The sequence below is a fragment of the Artibeus jamaicensis genome, unplaced genomic scaffold (genome assembly GCF_021234435.1).
Source record: "Artibeus jamaicensis isolate MK-2021 breed Jamaican fruit bat unplaced genomic scaffold, CSHL_Jam_final contig_755, whole genome shotgun sequence".
NCBI lineage: Eukaryota > Metazoa > Chordata > Mammalia > Chiroptera > Phyllostomidae > Artibeus > Artibeus jamaicensis.
Genome location: NW_026521950.1, coordinates 1,108,246 through 1,129,078, shown reverse-complemented (window position 1 = coordinate 1,129,078; position 20,833 = coordinate 1,108,246). Strand labels below are relative to the sequence as shown.

The window sequence follows — 20,833 nt, the reverse complement described above, 5'->3', positions numbered from 1 at the left end:
TGCTGTCACCGTGTGGAGCCCAGGAAGCCAGCGGACAGCCTGGTTTACCAGGCGGGAGACTCAGCAGCCAGCCCCACGTGATGGGTTCCAATTACCGGGAGCAGGAGTGCCTGGCGCCTTCTCGGTCAGCCCCCGTCTGAGCTGCTCTCGGGAGCCCCTCCCCGAGGGCTGTGAGAGGGAGCGCCGCAGCCCTGCCAACTGGGGACACACCAGGCGCTAATTGTGTCCCCGAGGAGGTTTTCCTGAACTTGAGATTGCTCTGCTGTCCTTCCTCGGGGATCTGTCTGTAATCGACAGAGCCAAAGGGAGGGGGAAAGGCAGGGCCCTCTGGCAAGACAGGACTATGGGGGGGGGGACGTTGCCACATGTGGGGGGGAAAGGCGGAGGGCCACCAGGGCGGGGACCTGCCTCCTCAAATCCCCAGACCTCACTGACCTCATCTCCAGTCTCAACCGAGGCCTGTCTCCAGTTGCTCCCCGTGTGTAACCCCACTGTGTGCTGAGGCCGTGAGGCCAGGTGTGGGTCCAAGGTTAAGAGAGACTACGATTCCCATGGCAGGAATGGGTCTGTCCACCGAACCCCACGTTCCTGCTGGTGGGGCGCACCCAGCACTGTGGGGTTCAAAGAGCCAGCCACGCCTGGGAAGGGCCAGCTCTGGAACAAAGCCGGCAGCCAGGCCCTGCTCAGACTGGACCCCCAGCTCCCTGGAGAGATGTCTACAAGCCACTCCCACCCCCAGGTGTGTGCCAACTGGACATGGCCTTAAGTAACGCCCTTGGCAGGGCACCTGCGGTCCCTCCCCAGGGCGCCCCTGCTGCCCTCTGCAAAGATGGTGTCATTTCCTGCTCGCCAGCCCCCACCCCGTGAGCAGGACGGTTGCCAACGTGGGGGCCTGAGGGCGGCCTCTGCCCCTCCCCCACACTAGGGGCACCTCCCCGAGATGCCGCCGCCGCCCCCGCCCCTCTGGAGCTGGGAGGATCACCTATCTCTGTTTGGCACCCACACCCTCCCTCGTGCCATGAGAAACGCGTGACCTTCCCTCCGGTCTCCATGACGACAAGATGGTATAGGTTTAATTAGTTCGGGCTTATTTTAGGACCAATTTTCTTTTATTTTAGGGCAGTGCGAGCCGCGCTAACTGCAGGCCCGTTTACGAGGCCCGCGCGCACGCGGCGGAGCTGAAGTGTGCCAACAATTCGAGTCGAGCAGATGGTGACCCCTGATTCAACTTGCCCGCTCATTCAATTATTCAGCTGTATTTAATTTTCCTGCGGGGGCCTCGCTGCCACGCGCCCTCTGTCCTCTAGGTGGCGCGAAAGACCGCCGTTAGCGCCGCGGCCGTGGGCCCGCAGCCGGGTCAGGGCCCGGGCTGCTGGCGACATCAGCGCCAGTGCTGGAACCAAAGACCCGCCTCCTGTCAGATGACGCACAGGGGAAAAGAATTTGGGTCAAACTGTTTGTGATTTGGCTGCGAGCTCTATGTCATCTCCCTTCTAATAAGAAATTTGAAAGACCTTCCAGGCCTAATATCCCCCCAAATAATTTGTTTGGCGTTCAAGGCGTGTTCCATGGTTAGGGCCGAGTCTGTAACTGTGCACAGGACCTGCTGTTAGGAAAACCTCTGCTGCTTGGCTGTTCGCTGCGCCAGGCCACCTCCCGCGGCCCGGGGACGCCCGGAGGGCCAGCTTTCCGTTCTTTCCCGGAGGCCCCCACTGCCGGCCAGTGCCGAGCTCGGGCATTTGGAAACCAGGTCCAGGCACGGGAGGGACCCGGGCTCTGGACGCGTTTTCCAGGACGTGGGCCCGCTAACACCAGGGCCCAAGACCACGCGGGAGCTCGCAGGCTGGGCTGAGAGAGACTCGGGACCCAGGGTGCAGCGCCCCCTGGGTTACCGCGTGCCCACCAAGACCCTGCCCCGAAGTCCTGCACCGGCAGGGGCCGTCCGGTCCGCACCCAGCCTCCTGAGCGCGGCCCCCGCGGCCGGCGGAGCAGCACCATCCATACACAGGCCTCCTTCCGCGTGACGACGCAGGCTCCGGCTCCGGGTTGCCGTGTGTTCCTTGGTGGTGGTGGTTTACTTTGTTACATTAAGACAAACTTGCGCCCCGGTCCGTCTGTATTTGCCCCTAGAGGGACCTCACTTCAGAAGTAAGTCCTCGCGGAGTGTCTCCCTGCCCTGTGTTTGGTCAAACGCAGAGGAACCGCCCCGGGCCGCAGAGGCCGAGCCTGCTTCCCTAGACAAGGAGCTGGGCTTCGAGGACTCGGGGAGGCCCCTCGAATACGTTCCTTCCGCCTGAGAAGCCTTGCTCCGTGGTCGCCGCCGTGGGAACCCCGGCGGGTGTCGGGAGGTCAGAACCATGTGCCAGGTGGAACTTCTTCCTGGTCCCCGCCGCTGCGGGCTGGGCTCGGCCTGCTCTCCTGCGTTAGGTCACCCGGGGTGATGGGGCTCCTGCCGAAGACCTGCGTGTCACGAGGGGGCCTGTGGGCCAGGCGGGGGGGCGGTGCGTGGGCTCTGCAAACCACTCAGTGGTGCAGGGTGGACCCCCGCTCGCCCGCTCGGGGCCTCCCGGCGGAGCCTCGAAAGGCAGACACAGCTGCCCGGGCCTCAAGACTTCCCTGCCCAGGGCTGCTGGCAATCTGTGTGGGGCTTCGAGGACTTGTGTCGAGGGCTTTTGTCCGTGGCTCTCAGTTCCAGCTCCTGGGGACACTCGGACCGGTTTGCCAGAGCACCTTTGCTCTGGGATTCTCCCAGCAGATAGGACTCAGCACCACTGGTGTGTTCCCAGAACCCGGTCTTTGGCACCGTCAGGCCACATAGAGGTGGTTCTGAGCAGGTCCTCGGGAAGAATGGCTATGCCAAGTGACCGGTTCTTGCTCTGAGGGTCGGCACAGTGCCTCTGTCCCCAGGGCCAAAATGACGGGTTTGTCACCTCTTCCTGCAGCCCCCCTTGTACTGATGGAGGTGCCAGGTGGGCAGAGAGGCTGGGGACACCGGGGGCCCTTAAACCAGGGGGTGATTTTAGTCTTGATGTGCACACACACGTATCCACATGGGCTCCTACGGCTTAGCAGGGGCTCAGACAGGGCCGCCTCTGGTTCCGCTCTGTGCAGCAGCGTGGGGAGCACGGGAAGGCGGAGAGGGAAGGGGGGCAGTCGGCAGGCAAGGAACACATCCGGTTGCCGAGTTACAGTCGGAAAAAATAAACCCAAAGAAGCTTGTGGCTTCCCTGGACCTCCGGCTTCAGTCCGGTGTCCGCACTCATGGCACGAGCAGTCCCCACAGGACTGTACCTGAACAGAGTGGACCTGGGTGGGCACAGCTGAGGGCCAGGGCCCGGCCCTGGCGGTGGAAGCCCTGGACCTCCTCCGCCCGCCCTACGGCCCTGAGCCGTGTTCCTGAGCTCCTTTGCTGCTCAGATCATTGGTTTGTCTTTGTTTGGATGACACATTCATGGGCACTTGTGTGAGGCAGCTTCCCGCTTCAGAGAGATTGTGGGGCTGGCAGAGCGTGCGTGGGGACTCCGGGCCTGGCCTGTGGCGCAGTGGGGCGTGGGGGCGGTGCCACAGAACTTTCTGCAGCAGGGCTCCCGACCCCCACGTGCAGGGAGGGCCTGAGCATCACCCTGGTGCCCCACGTCTCAGCCCCGGCACCCCGCCCCCCGCCACAGCTCACTGCCCCGCGCTGGACCTCTGTGCGGATCTCCCGGAACGTGAGTCTCTCGCCAGCCCATCCCGAAGCATCGAGCCTCCGGACTCCCAGGAAGCCCTGGGGTTTTTTTGTTTGTTTGTTTTGTTTGTTTTGCAAAAGGCCAACTGTTCTCTACCTGAAGGTGGCAGTGACTCCCTTTGAAGATGCGGATGTTTTATGACAAAACAGAGGCTGTGGCGAGTGTCCTGTTGTCCCCGTGGGTCCAGGGCACTGACAATGGAAGGCTCAGTCCCACGGCCTGGAGCTCCCTGGACCGGGCCCCGTGGCAGCTTGGCACCAGCCGGTCCCCACCGACCCCTCTCTGCCCCTTACCCCGGTAATTGAGGACCCTGGTGCCGGGGAGGGAGCGCGGCTCCCATGGGCTGTCAGGTGTCTGCTTGCGTCTTCATGTCATCCGTCAGCATCGAGCCCCTCTGTCATCTCCCCTCAGCCCTCAGCCCTGCACGCTCTCATCGTGTTCATTATCTCGGCTCCGACTGGCCCTCCCCCCTCGCCCCATCCAGTAAATGCATCTCCGTGCGACTCTCAGTCCCGATTATGAATCGATGATCTTGTGGTGTAAGAGAGATAGATGGCTCCGAGTCCCGTCTTGTCTCCCCTAATTGTAAAATATTAGTTACATTACACTGTGTCTTTTGATTAATGGAACTTATTTGGAGTAGCCTATCTGAGCCCTCCCCCTTCTAAAGTCCTCCACTGACTTTTGAGAATTGAGTGATTTCACTTAAGGCAGACAAATAGGCCCTTCAGCGGGCAGATAGTGAGGCCGCGATGCTGTGGGCGGCCCAGGCGCCCGGCCGGCAGTGGGTTTGGGAGACGGGCTCCGGGCCCCCCCCCCCCCGGTGCTGGGCCGAGACCAGCCTGAGTTCCCTCCCTGGGTCCACCCCCTTTTTGGCAAACTGAGCCCATTTTGCTGACGTACAAAACAGGATGTGAAACCAAATTGAATTAAAATTAAATAAATTGCAGATTGCCACGTTCCCACATCCAGCAGTCAGATCCGAACTGGGGCACATCTGTGCTGTCCTGCGCGGGCCCCAGTGCGCCGGGGCCAGGACGGGGCGTCCAAGGAGCTCTCCGCCACCCACGTCTGTCGGGGAGACGTCGGTCGGTCCTTTCTTGCAGACTTGATCTGATTTGGCACCGTGGACTTAAACATGTGTGTTGATAAGGCCCGTGCCATACGAGTGGAAAGTCGGTGCCTAAATTCCTTGTTATAAATAATCGCCGACTGTCTTTCAGGGCAAATTCAAGAACACACTTCCTTTCCACAGCACAGCTACAAGGCTGCATCCTTTTGAGGTGCACAGTGCTGGTCTCTCGGGGGAAGGAGGACACTGGTTTTGTAAACAACTGTCCATGAAAAGGCGGCTCAGATTGGGGAGTGCGGGTGCCTCGGTGGGGGGGCTTCCACGACCCGCGGTCTCTGAAACGCTGTTTAGGGCTCTTTCGCTCGGGTGTGTGTACTGTTTTATTCTGACTTCTGGGTTTTTATTTTTACTTTTATTTGCGTGATTCTCGGAGACACTGACTCCTCTGTATTTTCTGGGGACCTGCTGTTTCACTGACGGCACTGGGGGCAAAGGATTGATTTTATTACCGGTAGAGGAAGCTGGTGATGTTTTACTTTATTTTTTTTAAGAGCATAGCAATGTGTTTACGGTCGCCAGGAAAAGCGACCCACCTGGGTCTCAAATTCACCCGAGGGTTCGATGCCCACAAACATGGGGACAGGAGGGAGTTTGGGCTGCCTCCCAGCGCCCCCCAGGTGTGGGCAAGCCAGGGCTCACCTGTGCGCTGGGTTAAGGGCTCAGGTACTCAGTCGCTCCCTTCTGTCCCCCCCCCCCCAGGGCCGGGGCTTTATTTTGTTTTCCCTTATGTTATGAGGCCTGGCTTTGGGGGAGCCTGTGTGTGAGGGCTCTTCATTCTGGGTGCCAGGGGACTGTTTTAAATGTCACCTGGGTTTGGACTGTTGTGTCTAACAAGAGTCCTGAGGACTTAAGGTGCCCTTCCTGCCAGTCCCAGTGTCGCTCAGGTGTGCGTGTCCGTCTCGTGCTGAATCACATGGAATATTCTTACCACAGAGCACGAACGCATATGGACAACTGTTGGCGCACCCGTAGATTCCGCGGCACACACTCGACTGTTCCGGGTCCATGACACCAAATGTTCAGCGACACGCTGTCCCTGCAGGCAGTCACGGCGCGTGCTCGGGGCGCTCTCTCTCACGTGGCCGCTTTGATGTCCCTGCTGTGGCTTCGGGCGCCCCGCTCCAAAGTGATGGGCTCGATCGTGTCACCGAAGTAAAGTGGGTGCCGCACGGGGTAGGGGGTGGGCGGCGCTGGGGAGGCGGGTGGCAGCTCGGGCTCTGCTCTGGGGGAGGAGACGCACCCCCAGCCGGGACTGCCACCTCGCGTTCCTTCCCTGGAAGTGCGCGCGCTCCGGCTCCTGCAGGAGGCTGGCACGAAGAGACCTCGTGGACCGGCCTGCGCGAACACGGAGTCTCTGTCCCCGCAGGGCACGTCCAGCTCTCCGAACGTCAGCCCCTGTGACGGGCAGGGGGAAAAGGAGGCTTTGGGGATGCGGGGAGCCCGCGGCAGGAGCTGGACTGCGCCCCTGCTCCTTCCCCGGACCTGCTGCGTGTGTGTGTGTGTGTGTGTGTGTGTGTGTGTACGTGAGTTGGGGCTTTCGCGGGCTCCCTGCCCTCCAGTCGCGTGGCAGATTCCGTGCCGTGTGATCTGGCACAGCACAACGGCGAACTCCTGTCTTCGGGCCGGTCCAGGGACCACGGGACGAACCCCCGAGCGCAGGGGTGCTTCGCCGCGGGGACCAGCCTGTCTGTGCCCGGCCCAGGCCCTGTGTCCTGAGTCACTGTGGGAGGCCAGCGGGCCGGGGTGTGCAGATCCGTCACTCCGTCACTTTCCCGTGGATGTGGTTACTGTCACCAAACAGGCGTGTCGGATGGGAAATAAGAATGAGCAGATTCCCCCCCAAAGCAAAGGGGCTAGTGTCCTGGGAAATGGGCACTGCAGGGCCTCCAGAACCGCTTCCCAGGGTCACGTGCCTGTTCTGGATCGTGAACCCTAAATGTGATTGGCCGAAGCTCTCAGCCAATCACGGAGCGCGACTCCCGTGCGGGCGGTGCCGGTGGAGAGACTGGGAGACCGGCGCGCACTGCAGGTGCCGCCTGGGGACGCGGCGTTGGGACGCCAAACCCCCCCCCTGGGCGTGGCCACTCCAGCGTGGCGGTCCTAGGCGCGTGGCTCTTAAGAAATCAAATAAACATCGGTTTATGGGCATGCCAGGGGGACTCCGCCTTCCTCCACACCCCCACTCCCCCCATTTCAGCCGAGCTGTGCGTGTAAGCAGGGACCTGAGGGACAGGCGGTTGGGGGCGTCTGGGAGACTGCGGGGAGTCAGGACTCGGGGCGGGGACATCTTGAGTCCCAGCAATCAGTGTTGATCTACCGGATCTGCGCACGGACTGTGCGTGGGGTCACCGGTTGGGGACCAACAGCTGTACCCCTGCGGTGGAGGCACGTCTCCGCATCCCTGCGCCAGGGAGGGGAACCTGGGCCCCGGCGGGCCGGAGGATCGGGGCGGGCCCTGGCAAAGGGATGGCCTAGAGAGCTAAGCTGGAGAGAACCTGGTGACCAGGCCCCGCCGAGTCCCTCTCCACCACCCCCGTCCCTGGGCAGCTGTGCGGCCATCATGGGACTCAGGAAGGAGATGTTTGGCCTGCTGTTTATTGACACTCCTGTAAAACACTCCGCTGGCTGCCTCGGCACCACACCGGCCTCGCTAGGCTCCTCCAGAAAGCAGGGTCTTGGGGGGCTCTGATGGTTGAGCGGGGTGGGGTCTGAAGCCAGACCCGACCTGCTGGTTTTCAACCCTGGCTACCCATGTCCTGCTTCACCTGGGCGCAGACCACTGTTTGCACCTTGCTCTCCCCACCTGTGATGTGGGAAGACCTGCGGGGCTGCTGGGCTAGACCCAGTGAGGGATGGGGGCTCCAGGCTCAACGCCCCCAGAATATCCCATAGGGAAGGCGCCCACTACAACCCAAGCCACACCCCTTTCTTTCTGCTGAGGGTCGGCCTTTCCTTCTATTTTATAAATCATTTCAGATGGAGTTTTGTAGTGTGAGTCGAGATCCTGGCTAATTATCACATGTGGCTGGTGCCTGGGGGTCAGCAAGGCCACTTCTGTCCATCTGAGCCAGGAGAGTTGGGGGGGACCTGCTTCCGGAAAGCGGAGGTCTGGGGCTGCGGGGGGCCCCATGCCTGTTGCCTGAAGGCCTCCGGCAAAACCCAGAGCACCTTCCCAAAGCCGGCCGACCAGTCACTGGACAGGGGCCCGGCCAGCGTCTTTTTGTATTGAGAGTGACCACCGCCCCCTCTCCCCCCACAGACATGGGGAGGGACACTGTGCACATGGCCAGTGGTCCCAAAGGTCAGGGTGGGGGCCAGCCTCCCCCCCCCCCACCGCATCCCAGACCAGGTGTGATAGGAAGATGTCACTGATAAAAATCACCCGGTCACAGAGACGTCCCTCAGCCGTTTGAGGGTGGGGGCGAGGGGGGGACAATGCCGAAGGACATCAGAGCTGCGGCTCGGTTTCAGGCGCCTGCGGTTTGGGAAGGTTGGGCGCTGAGTAATTTGTGAGCCTCCACACACCCAGGTTATTGTTTGCGGGCAGATGGCGCGGGCGTTTTTATGGCTTTCCCTTCTGTGGGTCCGCACATGGGGGGCGATGTGCGCGCTCCAGCCTTTGTCTTCCTGCTCAAATCTCTAATCTGAAACAGGCAATCAAGCACAGAGGCAGGGCTTCAGAGCATAATCAGAGTTTTAAAAGCAAAGGGGGTGGGGGGAGCCAGAAATCCCAGTGCCGTTACGGGGCCGCTGCGTCGGCAGAGAACGCATCAGGCGGTTGCGGGTGGACAAACGGAGGGGACCCGGACGAAGGGGAGGCAGCCCGAGGGGCCGAGGGCGGGCACCGGGCCACGTGCCCTCCAGAGAGGGGTCTTTCTCTCTCCCGGCGGCGCCCAGGGCCCGTCCTGGGGCCTCGGCCGCCCCGCCCTTCCGAGTTCAACCGTGTTGGTCCCCAGGGAGGAAATGAGAGAGAGCAGCTCAGGCCTCTCTTCTTCCTACAGATTTTTCTTTTTCATTCTGGAGATAGAATTGCTGTGTGTAAGCATCTGAAAGTCTTTAGAGGCCCCGCAGCCTGTCAGGTGCCGGCGCAGGAACCTGCTGAAACCGGACGGGCGCTTGCACCCGGGGCCGGGATGCGTCATGTGCTGATGAGCGGTTATAATAATATATGAGCAAATCACGAGCATTCTGCAAATTAATCAAATTTCCCCCCTCTGCCTTGTCTCTGGGAGAGTGGCTTTGCAGGCAGGCGTAGGTGAAGCAGCCCCGCTCACAGATGGCCGGGCTGGTACCGGGCGGGATTTATGTAACAGCGACCCTGACTCTCTGCCAGAGTGGCGGCGCGCACACTGCGGGGACGTGCGGGCGAGTCATGTGGTTTTGCTGAGGTTGTGGTGGGACGTCGAAGGGGGCACGTCTCAAATTTCCCTCTTTGCTTCTGCTATTTTTGCCTGAAGGGCCAGAAACGGTGCCACGCTGCCACCGGCGAAATCCGTCAGGTCGTTCCTTGTGACTTGTGCTGCAAGAGCGCTTCACAGCTGCTGGTGGCGGTGGCACCGGGGACTCCCGCTCCCGAGGACTCCGGTCAGGATCCAGCGGGAGGGGGCTGCGGGGGCCCCTGCTTCTCGGAACCTGCATGGGCCTTTCTCTCAAGTGTTTTGTTCCCTGGACTCGAACAGCCCCCCCTTTCACTGCACGCAGGCTCCACGCACGAGTCCTCAGGATTTATCTGAGCAGCTGAGACTGGGGGTCCTCTTACGTCCGCAGCTCACAGACCTGGGAGCATCTGGTGTGTGTAGGGTATGGCAAGGGTGAGCCCTAGTGGCTTCCACTCGGCTGGGAGCCTCTCACTGGTCCCAAAGGCCTCCCTGTGCTCTGACCCCTCTCCCCCTCCCTCCCTCCCCCCCTCCGCACTGCTACCCCTTTGGGATTGTGTCTGGTGGGGGCGTCAAGAGGCCCTTGTTGGCACTTCGGGGACCACACTTGGTGGGTGGGAATGGCTGTCACCACGTGATGCTTGAATGGCGCGGTGTATGGCCTGCAGGCTGTGTTTGCACCCAGGTCCCGAGGCGGTGGGTTTTTCCCGTGTTCTTGAACACCGGTGACTGTGGAGGAGTCAATGTCAAGGTGCGAAGCCTCACGCTTCCCTGTGGCTCCGTGCTGAGGTCCGTCATTCTGGGGTCATCTCAGATCTCACCAGTTGGGGACGTCAAGTCTGACCCCTTTGATTTCAGAGAGCGCTTCGTAGACAGAAAGGGGAGGAGGGGCCGAGCTTTGTGGCTCTCTGCAGAGAGCTGCGTGTCCTCGCTGCCTTCGTCATTTTGTTTACCTCCAGTGCGTGACAGTGTCAGGGGCCTTGTGTTGAGAAGGTGACGTTTTATCTCGGCTCCACTTCGTGATTCCCTGTAGGTCCCGGGCCACTGTGCCGCCGCGGGCTGGTGGGGAGCAGGTACTCGCACGCAGGTCCCATGGGCCCTACACCTGGACACTCACCGGGGCTGCCACTGCGGGTGGCTAAGTCCCTGATGGGGGCAGAGGCGGACACAGCTCTGTCCCTCCTGAACCCACATCAGCACCACACAGCAGCACGGAGAGCGAGGGGACCTGGCCTGCCTGTCCCATCACGAGTTTCTGGCAGCACCTTCTGCGGCCCCTAGGAGACCCCAAAGTACACCAGTCCCCCTGGAAGACACCGATGTTTCTGCGATGGGTGGGAAGCGTGGCCTGGGGGTCCAGGGGCTGCAGGGGCTGGCTCTCCTGGGTCTGTCCCCTTGCACAGCAACGCCAGCCCCCTCCCCACATTTAAATTTATGGTGACGAGTAAACGGTAGTTAAGGGCCGATGCGTTCAAGTTCAGAGACACAATGGCAAACGGAGCTGGGACACAGCAAGAGACGGAGCAGCAACCGACTTGGGGCAGGGGGTGGGAAGCAGGCCAAAGGGCAGACGGGCCAAGTCAGGGGCAACCGGGACCCAGCCCTTGGTGGCCACCTCCGGGAACATGTTGCCGGCCTCCCACTTTTCAAGATAAACAGTTCGTATGTGAAATATCTTTGTTTGGAAACATCGGCGATGCCTTACTAGTTTTAACATCACGTGGGGCAGAAACAAGACCGTGGGTGTGGCCACAGCCTAGGCCAGCAGGGGGTCTGCAGCGGGCTGCACCCTGGAGCCACAGCGAGGGGGCCTGGGTGGGGACTCAAAGACGGGGCTCCGGGAGCCCTGCTGAGGAGGCTGAGCCCCCCCACAAGCCTCGGAGGACAATGCAAAGCCTCCGGCAGCCCCGTGCCCCCATGGACAGGCACGTGGTGGGGCCACAGTGGGGACGTGCTCCCGAGGGGCCTGCAGTGGCACCGGGCACGGGTCCGGTGAGCAGGGGTGCAGCTGGGCGGGGGGCCGGGGAGGGGGTGCAGCTGGTGCAGCCCAGTGCAGGTCCAGGCAGCAGGCAGGAGGGCTCCGCAGTCACTGGCTGGCAGGGAGTGGGGGTAGGGGGTGGCTTGCCTGGAGGAAGGGCACCGAGCACCATGGGGAACAGACGCAAGGTGGGGACGCGCCCTCGAATACTGGATCCCAGTTCCAGGCCGGGCTGCCCACTGCAGGGTGTGCCCAGGCCCCGGGGCAGATGAGAACCTGGGCTCCTCTGTCTCCCCCCCAGGTAGGGGCCCAGCCCTTCCTAAGCAGCTGCTCACAGGAGCAGCTTCCCCTTCTTTACGTGGCCCTACTAAGTGCAGAGCCACAGGGTAAGTCAGCTACGTCAGCTGACTGGAATGTTTATTCTGTACATTGGGTTACAATTCAACACGAAGCCGTTCCCTTGGTCGCTGAAATGGGTCTGGCTCTGGCTCCAGGGCATCTCCCCGGACCCCATGCTGCTTCGACCCCCGACCCCAGCACCCACCCCATGTGGTTTTCCAGCAGCTGCTCACGGTCCGGACCATCCGGTGCGGCCCTGCTCCCGCCCCAGGGTCAGACGCTCCAAGGAGCCTAGTCCCTGGGTTGGAGTCAGAAACCCCGGCTGCTGTCCAGGCGCCCTGCCGCCCGGGGCCCCGGGGCTTTCGGCCGCCGCCTGCTGCCTGGCCTCATCCTCAAGGGGAACACGAGCCCAGGCGGACGACTCCAGCCCACCCCCACATGGATCGAAGCCCCCCTTTGTTCTCACAGTGGAGCAGTTTGTAGTGTTTTAGATGAAAGCGCAAAGCACAGGAAATTTAAAACCCAAACTTATTTAGATGAAGAATATTCCGAAGTGTTTTAGCATCTTCGGATGAACTACATTTTTGAAAACTGCAAACGTGAATTGGGAACCTGAGTGGAGCCTTTGGCCTATTTGGAATTCGGGAAACTGGAAGAGACTCAGAGAGACACCTGCAGCTCCCGGAGCGGCCTCTGCCCTGCAGCCTGTGGTCGCCATGTCTGTCCGCCCGCCTCATCACCCCCGCCTGGCCTGTCGGTCCTGGGCAGGGGCCCTCCCGGTGTGCGGACCCTCAGAGGGTGTGGGAGGGTGACAGGGGGCCAGACCCCGCCCTGCAGGCCTGACTGACCCCCGAGTCTGCAGGGGGCGCACCTGGGGGGCAGTCCCTACAGGTGGGACCCTCTTCTCACCGACCAGCCTGCGCTGTGCAAGTGTCCTTGGTTTCAGGGGCACACACGGGGCTCTGGCCAGGGATGCAGGGGGGCTGCTGACTTGGGGGAGCAGCCCTTCCTGGGTCTTGGAGCCAGGTCCACCCCCTCGAGGGGTCTCTTCATGGCCGCAGGAGACCCTTTGGGGCAGCTCGGAGACTCTCCCCGCCCCTGCTCGGCCTCGGGTTCCGTGGGCTGAGGGGCCTCCCCAGGACGGGGCACCCGCTCTGCTGCCTGGGCCTTCAGCTGCTCGGGTCTGTGGGTACCTGCACCGCCCGGGCTGGTCTGGAGGTCGTGGCGGCCGCGTCCCTCTCCTCTTACCCACCACTGTCCCTCCCTGTGCATTTCAGCCAACACTAGGAGCCCCGGAGTGCTGGTCTGAGAGGTGGCCCGTGTCCCCGTGTCTGCCAGGGGCGGGGACCCCACTGTCCACCACGAACTCACAGGACTCTCCTCCGGAGCCGTTCCCTTGTGTGGGCCCCAAACCACGAGTCCTGGGTCTGGGTGGCCTCTCTGCGCTCCAGGCTGCACCTGCTCCCGAGTCCGGGGCCGCATCTCTGTCCCCACACAAAGCCGAGGCCGGCTGCTCCGTGGTGTGTCTCTCTCCAGAACGTTCTTCCTCTACCAGGGGCTGTCCAGGCCCCGCCTCGAGGCACCTGTCACCGGCAGCTAGAGCCAGGCTCCAGGTGGCCAGGCGTCCCCGCTGTGAGACTCCGGGCTGCTTCTTCCTCACAGGGTGTCTGCGGGAGGTCGTGACCCCTGACGGTGGCCTTGGACTGGCCGCCGCCCTCCAGTGCGTGTGTCAGGCAGCATGTGTGCTGCGCGGGTGGCGGTTCCAACAGCCGGCAGGCTGGGTGCTCCGGGGGCCGGGCCGGGTCTTTCCGGTGGGGGACGGGGGCGAGGACGGGGTGCCCCCAGCCCTGTGGCTGAGCGCTGGCCACACACTCGGCGTCCAGCTCTAGTGGGCATCTGGGGGCCACAGTGGTGCCGGTGTGCACTGGGCTGTGGGACGTGACTGGTGTGTAATCTCACTCACACACACACACACACACACACGGACCCCCTCCAGGTGTCCCCTTGTTGGCGGAGGAGCCGTGCCCCGGGGTGACCTCCTGGCCAGCACCCAGGGGGCTGGGGCCCCTGCCCACGGACCCTGCTTCACCCCCAGGGTCTGGTTCTCCTGTCCGTGAAGCGGGAGCCCCTCCCACCATGCTGCCCGGGCCCGTGTGAGAAGAGCCCCCGTCGCCCCTGGGAACCTGCCCCAGGGGTGGGGCCAGAAGGTTTTCTTTGTGCCCCAGGACGGAACCCTGGACCCCTGGGGTCGGTCCCCTCCCCTCTGGCCCCTCACTCCTCTGGGCCAGCAGTCTGGGGAGCCCTGGAGCCCTGCGGGCCGGCACCCAGGCACGGGCCGCTGTAATTAATGGACGGCCCCCCAAGGGCAGGCAGTTCCCTCTCTCCCTCCAGTAACGGCGGGGAGAGCAGATACTTCCATCACAGCAAGTAAGAAAAATCCCCCGTTCCCCCCACGCCGGTAGGAGACAGCGCGCGCTGGCTTCCTCCTCACTCCTCTTGACCCCGCTCACTGTATACATATTTATATATTATTCATCGCGGATTAAAAATAGATGCGCTCTTTACCACGGTGGCGCGGCGCAGTGACAATACAAATTAACGTACGATGTACTTACTTTTCACGTGGGCATGAGGAGGAGTGTCGATGGCCTCGGAGTGAGGGCTGGGGGTGCGGGGCACCTGGCCGCGGGGTCGGGCGCGGGGCCCGGCTGGGCACGGGAGCCAGGCACGCTGGGCCGGTGGGCAGCCCGCCCGCCTCCCTTCTCCACCGAAGGAGGTCCGAGCCCTCCGGGGCCCTGTGGGCCTGGCCCCTGCCCCCTCCTGCGTGGAGCAACCGGCTCGTGTGCAGACAGGCGCCTCACCCTCCTTCACCGGGAGACCCCTGTCCCCCCACGGACGTCCTCCCACACTGGGGACCTGGCGGCCTTTCAAAACACCACTCAGGAGGGTATGTATGCACACCTGTGTACACCCACACCTGCTTGTGCGTGTGTGCACATGTGTATGCATCACACGTGTGTGCTTGTGTATTGCATGTTGTGTGTTTCTGTGCACACAGGCATGTCTGTGCTGTGTGTGCATGTGTGTGTTTGCAGTGTGTGTGCCTGCGGGCCCGCACGCGTGCGTGTGTGTCAAATGAAACACTTTGTGGTTCTCAAAAGGACTGGGGAGGGTTCAGGGCCTGGGTGCGCTGCAGCCTCTGGGAATGGGTTTCAAAGTCAACGGCTCGGGTATGTGGTGCCTCAGCCTCCTCGTCTCCGCCACGGGCCAGCTGCTGGCCTTGACGAAGTGGCCACAGGGCTCCAGTGTGGGGACAGAGGCACAAAGCCAGCAGGGAGGACTGTGGGACTCGGGCCCTTGGGGCCGCCCTCCGCACACACCCGTGCGCAGGTGGCCAACCTGGGTGGAGATGGAAAGTCCGTCTTGGGACGGAGGAACTCCCTGAATGTGCCAGAGTCGCAGACGTCATCCACTCCCCCAGGAAACTGGTGGGACGGCCAGAGTCACATATTTAAAGTCAGTTTGTGGGAATAATGTACCGAAGGCTTTTTATGCCACTTGGGTGGATTCGGAGAGGCTTTTATTTGGGGGTAACGGCGATGATCGAGGTTCTCCGTTTGGTTTGCCGAGACAGACGCAGCCTCCGTGGGTCCTGTGGGGACACAGCACGCAGAGCGCAGCTTCCCAAAGGTGTCGCACCGAAGCCGCACAGAAAAGGCTTCCCTCCCTATTGCCACACTGTCACCCGACTCTCCCCTTGTCCCACATGACGGAGAATAGGGACGTTTACCTTCCTTGTGGAAATCCCCAATGCGCTTTTGAGATGGGAGTCTCAGTGCTCTCTCCCCTCAACCCTGGGCCTCGCCTGTCCCCTGTGGGGAGGTGGCCGACCCCCGAGGAAGGGGCCAGGTAGCAGGAAGGCTGGAGGAGAAGGGCGCCGATGGGCCTGCCTCTCAGGCCAGTTTTTGGCAGGACCCCTCCTGCTGGCTGTCCGGCCCTTCCGCTGCCGGCCGTGGGCGTGGAGAGACCAGCAGCAAGGGGGCTCCTCTCGGGTTTTGCTCCTCATGCTGAGGGTCCTGGAGGGACGGGGGAAGGAGCCACTCCTGACACCACGGCAGAGGAGGCGCCGCCGGCCCGGTGTGCCTGCCGCTCAGTGGGGAAGGGGGTTTGCTTGGCCTCCAACCACCCAGGAGCGAGGCTGTGGAAGGAGGGCTCGGATGCCGCCTGAATGTTTCCGGGGGCAGATGGCTGGGCCGGTGATTTCCTTGTTTGTTTTGCTGAGCAGATGAGAGCCAGGCCCGTGTGTCTCACACGTTCATGGATGTGGGGGGGGGGGGGGGGGGGGGGACCGTGCTCCGGAGCTGCCAGAAGTGACACGTCCCAGCTTCGGGCACCAAGAGTCCCACCCTAGCTTCCCCAGCCGACGCCCTGCAGTCCCCTCAGACAGCGGCAATGGGTGCGAATCTGCTGAGCCCTGCTGCTCGGACCTTAGCTCAGGGGCTCAGACACAGGGGTCCATCCGCCTTGGCTCAGATTCCAAGCCTTTCTAGAAACCTTTGACGACAAGGGCCACCCTTCATGATCCAACTTCTTCAGGTGGATGGTGGCCCTGGTGAAACCCAGGCCCCACAGATGCCTCCGGCTCGGCTCTCCAGCTGCGCCCAGGCTGGGACACCGGTCCTGTCTGCCCCTTGCCACGTTCAGCTTGCGGGTCAACTGCGTGCATGGCAGACAGAACGGGGACCGCCTCTGCTGACGTGGACTGAGGGTCCCAGACGGAGCTCGGGAGGAGGCGGGGGGCCCAGGAGGAGCTGGCTTCTTTGTGTACAGCTGGGTCCACCAAGTGCAGTCCGGGAGCCCCATCTGCCTGCGGGCCGTCTTTGAACGGCCTATGAGTGAAGCATCGTTTTTACATTTTTAAAGGGGCGGAGAAAAAAAATGAGATTCCGATTTTAGCGTCCATAGCAAATGACTGCATTTCTGCCATGAAAGGTTGGACCCGTGTTTCCTCTCTTGTCAGATCAATATAAGTACGCACCTTGTATCTCAATTTGCCTGCTGACCTGCGGAGGCCCCACTATTTACTATCTAACTTTCCATTAGAACAGGTTCAGGGGTCGGGACCTTTCCTGTGGGTCACCTGGTGGCCAAACTAAAACCTCTGGCCAGGACAGACGGACCCATGACGTCCCCATGACGTCCCCGTCCCGGGTGTGATTGTCTGGGACCTCAGCAACCTCTTGGCCCAAACAGAGGCACTGGCTGCGGTGCCTTCCTTTGCTGATTTCTGCGAAGTCACTGCCAGGAGGCAGTGACCGGGGCCGGGCGGGGCGGGGGCAGGGGCGGGGCCGCAGGGGCGGAGCCGCAGGCCTGACCGCGCTCTCTCTGCCCGCAGGTCCCCGGCCGTTCCAGTGCCGCTACTGCCCCTACAGCGCCTCCCAGAAGGGGAACCTGAAGACCCACGTGCTTTGTGTGCATCGCATGCCTTTCGACAACAGCCAGTACCCCGACCGCCGCTTCAAACGCTCCAGGGTCGACGCGGAGCTGGCCGGGAGCTGCGAGGAGCTGTCGGCTGTCAAGGCGGGGGGCTCGGAGCTCCCGGAGGAGGGCGGCCAGGCCCAGGAGGAGTGCAACTGAGCCCCCCGCCGCCCCCCGCCCTCCGCCTGGACGGGGCTGTCACCTTGCACAGGTCTAGCGTTACGTCTGGTAAAAGAGTGTGCTAACCGCATTGGGGGGATCATGTGTACCCCCCATGCTAGTATATAGGACATTTAAGAAATTTAAAGAGATATCTATATATATATATTAAACAAAAAAGGTCCCCAGCCCTTGAAAATGGCTGCTAAACTGTTACCTGGCAACAAGAACTTCCAAACAAGGCAGGTGGGGCAGGGGGCGGCTGCTGAGGAGCCCCTGTGCCCCTGCCACGGGGTCTTTGTCCAAAAACCGAGCTCTTAGCTGGAGACGGTGCCACCCGAACGCTTAGTGTTGCCTTGAGGACGGAGGTGCTGTGTTTCCCCGTCCGAACACCTCCAGCGTCCGCCGCCTGCGGCTGTCACGGACGGGCACCCTAATGAGGCGCAGGGAGGCAGCCTGGTGCCAGCCAGGCTGGGGCGGCCTCGGCCCGAAAATCAATAGGCGGGCGTGGTGGCTGCGCTCTGGGAAACCCGAGCAGGCCTCTGCGTGTGCCGTTAACCGCGCAGCCCGCGGCTGGCCCGGAAGTGTCTGCAGACCATGCCCGTGGCTGGTTGGATGAGTCATTCCTTTTTTAGCTCAAATTGCAGTATTGAGGGAAGTGCTTTTTTCTCCCCCTGGCTTGTCTCAGTCTTTTTTTTTTTTTTTTTAATTTTTGGATAAAAAAAGAAGGTGGCTACTCAAAAAATTTAGGGGAACATTAAAAAAACACTGTTTTGAAACACTAGCCGACCCTATCCACAGAAGGTGCTGGGGAGAAGCAGAAATGGTAGCAAGACGGTTCTTTGTTGTGATTTTTAAACTCCGACTTGAACGAAGGCTGCTCGGGTCCCTGTCGCCAGGCTCATCCTCGCCTGAGTTTTAATCAGCGTTGCAGGCACGGACCGGGCCCTCTTCTCCGGCGAGCGCTCGTGAAAGAGCCGCATTAAAACAGGAATCTAAACATCCTGCTCTCTATCGCTAATGGAGAAAACTGTTTGAGTTCAAATGTCTGTTTTTGTAAAACAAATGTGTTCTCTATTTTTGTAGATTTTAGATTTTCTACTGATTGGATAATCCAAATTGATCGAGTTCTTCACCACCCAGAGGGAGATGCTGAGGGCCAATAATGGAACACTTAACTCATTAGAAAAACAAAACGGTTTAAGAACACTAGTTAAGGGTTTATTCTCGAATCCACTAGACAGGAGGAAAGGTCCGGCCTCCTAATGGTCTTCCTTTGAGTGACCCCGAACTGGTGCTGTTGTCTGGGATGTTAGAGAAACCGGGAAGTTGTAACTTCTAAAACGAGATCATTCAGACTTAAAAAAAGAAAAAGTCCACATTTCCTTGCAGGCTGGGAGCACAGGATAAAACCCCAGGGCCTTAAAAACTTCAGCTCTGCCTCCCGCAGTTTACAAAAACTCTAAACTGCAATCGATGTAAATACAACGCTTTGCTCTCCCGAGACGGGGAGGGAGTCTCGGGCTCAGAAGGAGCGCGGTGTGCAGAGGCCGCGGAGCCGGCGTCGCCAGCCCGGGCTCCCCGCGCGTGAGGCCGCTGGGCCCCGCGGCCCGTTGGGCGTACGGCAAGCTGCTTTTTTGTTTTTTCTAGACTAGTTCTCACTGCCTTACTTAAATCGAGTCGATACACTTAATGCAACTGTCTCTACGGTCCTCGAGAAGGGACAGCGATGTGACTGAAAACTCTCCAACTGTAGTAATGCTGTAGGAGTCTCACTGCACTGCTGTGTTTGGTGGCTGTGCCGGTCGCTTGCTTTCTGTGTGTTTGCCCCGCCTTTGGTATCTTAGCAAAGAAAAAAATATATATATTAAAAAAAAAACAAGATAAAAAAGTAAAAAGAAAAAAAAAGAGGAAAAAAACAAAACAAGAGCCACATTCCATTTCTAGCACTTTGGAGCTCCCAGTATTCTCTCGTGTCTTCTGAGCATCGCCAGATGCGCCAGGCAATAACGCTGTCCGCCCGCCGGGCAGCCCCTCTCGTGGCGTGTGTGTTGGTTCCACTGTGTCCCGTGCTGCCGCCCCCGCCCCCTCTGACGCCGAGCGATCGCCCCCGCGACGCAGGGTCAGCTCCGAATGTCGCCGGGTTCTCATATCTGAACATGTCCAGTCCCCCCGTAACTGCTGTGGTCTGTGATGCTGGTCAGTACCGTCCGCCTCCCCTCCACGGAGCAGAGCCTGCCGCGGAGGAGGCCTGAGGTCAGTAGAGTAGAGGGTTTCGTTGCTATGCTTGTAACAAGTAGACAACTTTGTATTTAAAGTTTATTCTGGGTCATTATTTATTATTATAAGACATCAGTTGACAGAACTTTATTCTGGTATAGAAAGTATTAAAAGTTGTTTTTTCAGCAATGACTGTTTTCTTTCTGCTGTTAGAATAAAATGTCTTTGAAGCAGTCCCGTTCTATCCAGTGTTTTATGCAATAAAACCTCTACCTCTGGAAAAAACGACATCTTTTCCTTTCACTTATGTGCCCGAGGACTTGGAGGTCACGTTGTTCCCGCCCGGCCGACGGGGTCCAGCCCCGCGTGGAGAAAGAAGCCCCGCGGTGCTCTGGGCGGCGGTGCCCACGGCGGGGCTGAGGCCGAACGACCCTCTGTGTGCTGTGCGAACAGCGTGTGCGTGCGTGCATGCACGAGCGTGCCTGTGTGTGTGTGCACACCCTCACTCGAGTGTGAACTGTTTGGGAAGGCTCACAGACATCGGCTTCAGTAAAGGGGAAACCTGTGGAATTTTTACGTCACAATAATTATAGGAGACACTCACAGCACTGGGATCTATTATTCCCCTTCACCAGCAGGAAGTTTTTTTTCTTTTCAAAAATCATTAAATTCGAGGAAGCCTTCTACCTCCATGTCATCCGAGGATACTTTGGGTTCTCCCTCCGGAAGCAAAGACAGAGAGCAAAGGCCACCTCGGGGCGGTGTCTGCGCCTGGTGGGGTGGAGCCCAGACACTGGTCCCCATGGCTGGGAGCGTGCACCCCACACCGGGGCTGGGGGGGTGCAGAGCTGCGTCCCCATTCGGTTTTGTGGTCCTGGGTTTGGTTTCGGATCGCAGCGGATTCGTGCAGGCGGCAGCCTTGGACTAGGAGCGCCCGCAGTGTGCGGAAGCCCCGGTACAGGAACTTGCTCATCGCGGCGCTTCTCTCAGACTGTGGGGGCTGCCGGAGGAGCAGACGGCAGCGAGACCCTCTGCATCCCAGCTGCTGTTGCCAACAGCAAAGGGGAGTCACCGGGCTTCTCCTGCAGGGCCGGGGAGTGACCCTGCCAGGGAAAGGGGTTGACTGAGGGGTCACAATGCCGGATGTGCTGTCCCCAAACCCAGGTGCGTCCAGGGGCACGGGAGGGCAGAGAGCAGGCTTGGGGTCTCGGGGTCTCTGGAACCTAACAACCACCCACAGCAGCACAGGAGACATGGCCCAGGGGCTTCTGAGTCCTCAAGGGACACCGGATGCCTGGGTTCCTGGGCGGTTCCCGCTTTTTACCTGTTGGCTTGCCTGTGTTTTATAAACTGTGATGAATAGATGGGAAAATGAGGTTTATCTGTAGAATGGACCGCTACTCGCCTGCACCAGCCTCGAGAA

The 20,833-nt window shown here is 60.6% G+C and overlaps 1 protein-coding gene across 3 annotated transcripts in view; it reads left to right on the top strand.

Annotated features, from left to right (window-relative positions):
* ZNF536 (zinc finger protein 536) overlaps positions 1–19,508 on the top strand; it is a 316,452-nt gene extending 296,944 nt beyond the window's left edge. For all 3 annotated transcript variants that reach the window (XM_053672198.1, XM_037142973.2, XM_053672199.1), the window contains exon 7: positions 16,949–19,508. In XM_053672198.1, coding sequence (XP_053528173.1) covers positions 16,949–17,190 — 242 coding nt within the window. In that variant the 3' untranslated portion in view covers positions 17,191–19,508. The remainder of the gene's footprint in view (positions 1–16,948) is intronic.
* Positions 19,509–20,833: the final 1,325 nt, after the last annotated feature.